The sequence below is a fragment of the Penaeus chinensis genome, chromosome 14 (assembly GCF_019202785.1).
Source record: "Penaeus chinensis breed Huanghai No. 1 chromosome 14, ASM1920278v2, whole genome shotgun sequence".
NCBI classification, from domain to species: Eukaryota; Metazoa; Arthropoda; class Malacostraca; order Decapoda; family Penaeidae; genus Penaeus; species Penaeus chinensis.
The window spans coordinates 13,591,108-13,593,607 of NC_061832.1; the positions used below are offsets into that span (position 1 = coordinate 13,591,108).

The following is a 2,500-nucleotide window of genomic DNA, read 5'->3' on the forward strand; positions in this document are numbered from 1 at the left end:
AAATACACTGAGAAGAGCATGGAAAACATCTTTTAGGGAAACAATAGACAAGTGATATATAATTCATGCATGCTCTGCAGAGTAAGTGGCTAGAAAATGTATATTAGGATAGAGAGAGAAATAATCATCATTTCCATCACTGCACCAACGGGAGGTGATGGCAACCAGAATGAATTACGAACTGTGGAATTCTCTCTGAAAACAAGAAAAAGAAAAGAAAAGAAGAGAAGGAAGAATAAGAGAATAAAACTACCGATAGAGAAATCCAGCTGTCCACTAGTGCAAGCTGGGAGAAGACCTTTGATGAGTCCTTTTAAGTTGTTCATGAAACTCGTAAGTTTCTTCTTAAAAGTGAACACCAGCTGGAGAAAAGAGTAGGTAGAAAGGAAAAGAAATTGATAATTGACAACCTGTACCCTCACTACTTCTTAATGTTAGTACCTAGTAGTTTAAAAAGAAGTTTAAAACTAGCAAAAGAAGTCCGACTGAGGGGAGGCTTCAGATAAAACAAAAGGCTTTTTTTTTTCTCTCTCTCTTTGTGCTCTAATAATTCTGGTCTGACTCCCTCATGATAAGTCACTGGTCTGCAAACAAAACTTGGCATACTTGGAATGTATTCTGCTTTTGTTTTATTGTTTTGCCAGCTTGTTTACACTTTGTCTCCCATCTTGGCCTTGGAAGTCTGCAAAGAAGAAGAAAAAAGAACAATTTCAGTTATATCTAAAACACATTAAGGAATCCATTAAAGTATCTATACCTTTTATTTAAAAAATAAAACAATTCAGATATCACCCATCAATCAGAAGAAGAAGAAGAAGAAGAGAGGGAGAGGTAGAGGGAGGGGGAGAGAGAGAGAGAGAGAGAGATAGAGAGAGAGAGATAGAGAGAGAGAGATAGAGAGAGAGAGAGAGAGATAGAGAGAGAGAGAGAGAGAGAGAGAGAGAGAGAGAGAGAGAGAGAGAGAGAGAGAGAGAGAGAGAGAGAGAGAGAGATAGAGAGGGAGGGAGAGGGAGAGAAACAGAGACAGAGAGAGACAGATTTACTCTAAGACACCAAGTACAACAGTTTAAGACTCACCTGCAGAATGCCCACAATAAGTCCAAAGAGGCCAATAGCACTTCCAAAGATTTCCACGATGAGGATACGCACGAAGAGGGAGGCATCAGCAGCATCGGCAAGTGCAGCAGCAGAACCTGTAAGGTAAGGAATAGGCCCCAGATAACATATGTAAATATAAATATAACTATAAATGTAAATGTGTGTGTGTGTGTGTGTGAAAAAAAAGTATGGAATAAGTCTTAAAATCTAAAGTAAAAAGAGAAAAAGAAGAGAGTAGAACAAAAGTTTGCTGCTTTTGAGGTTGTGTCTTGTTTATCCACTTTTCTGAGAGCACTGTCATCTTAAAGATGTTCCTGGTCACTTTGTGTTTGGTGAAATTTTAATCACTCCACTATTTATGCTGCCCTCAACTATGACATCTGGGTTATGTTGCCCAACTCACACCTTACATTACAGTATGAATGCCTGTTATTTATAGACTACTGTGATGATGCACTCTTGTCAACAAGACAAAGGGTAAAGGCACCATTACATAAAGTTTCAAATTTGAGAGAGACAGAGAGAGAGAGAGAGAGAGAGAGAGAGAGAGAAAAGGGTTCTTTAGTGTAATTCCATACGTCTCCAGGACTGCTAGAGATTTCACGTAGTCTGTAAAAGCTATACTTCTACCTTCTGAAAATTCAGTCTCCTAAACCAAAAACTTACCGACAATCCCAACAGCAAGACCGCAAAACAAGTTGGTGAGTCCTACGGTCAGACCAGCAGCAAACATCAGGTAACCAGAGACGAGGTTTTGTTCGAAGATGTCCTCATTAGCTTCAGCCTTTGTCTCAGAGTACTCCTGTTGGAAAAAATGCAAACAAACTTGCCTCAAGAATCAAGAAAAAAATAAACAAGACAAAACAAAATATATAGAAATGTATTGTTGAGAGCATATGGTGAAATGTTAAAATCAAAAACTTTATCCAAGTCGATGTAATATTCAGAATAAACTTTACAACGCGACTATCTTCAATGTTTGTATTCTTCCTATGATAACCACAGAAGCCCAAGGCAACAATGACACACGTATGCATTCACCCACCTCCAAAATACCAGCCAGGATGATGGCGATGATGAGCCCGTAGATGGCAACAGCCTCACAGAAGATGACCGAGATCAGATTCTTGGTCTTGATGCGAGGGGCACGGACACCACCACCAACGATGCTCACGCCAGTAGTGTGGATGCCCCTGGGGAGAAAAGCACAAGGATAAGGTTCATCTTGATATGTGTGCTGATTCAAGCGGATTTACAGAAATGCACAAAGTAAATTTTGTGAATATCATTGGAGATTTTAAAGAACTCCAGCTACATAGCCTGGTACAACATATTGTGTTGTGTGCTGTAAGCTAGAATGAAAAGAAAAGAGAAAGAAAGAAGCATCGCTCTCTGCAAATCT

General features: G+C 39.4%; 1 protein-coding gene across 1 annotated transcript in view; it reads right to left on the bottom strand.

Annotated features, from left to right (window-relative positions):
* LOC125032496 (V-type proton ATPase 21 kDa proteolipid subunit c''-like) overlaps positions 1–2,500 on the bottom strand; it is a 10,483-nt gene that overhangs the window by 241 nt on the left and 7,742 nt on the right. Inside the window, exons 4-7 of the mRNA XM_047623658.1 lie at positions 2,144–2,291; positions 1,765–1,900; positions 1,078–1,193; positions 1–682 (exon numbers count right to left, since the gene is read on the bottom strand). The exon at positions 1–682 is cut by the window's left edge and continues 241 nt beyond it. Of these exons, the coding sequence (XP_047479614.1) occupies positions 650–682; positions 1,078–1,193; positions 1,765–1,900; positions 2,144–2,291 (433 nt within the window). The 3' untranslated portion in view covers positions 1–649. The remainder of the gene's footprint in view (positions 683–1,077; positions 1,194–1,764; positions 1,901–2,143; positions 2,292–2,500) is intronic.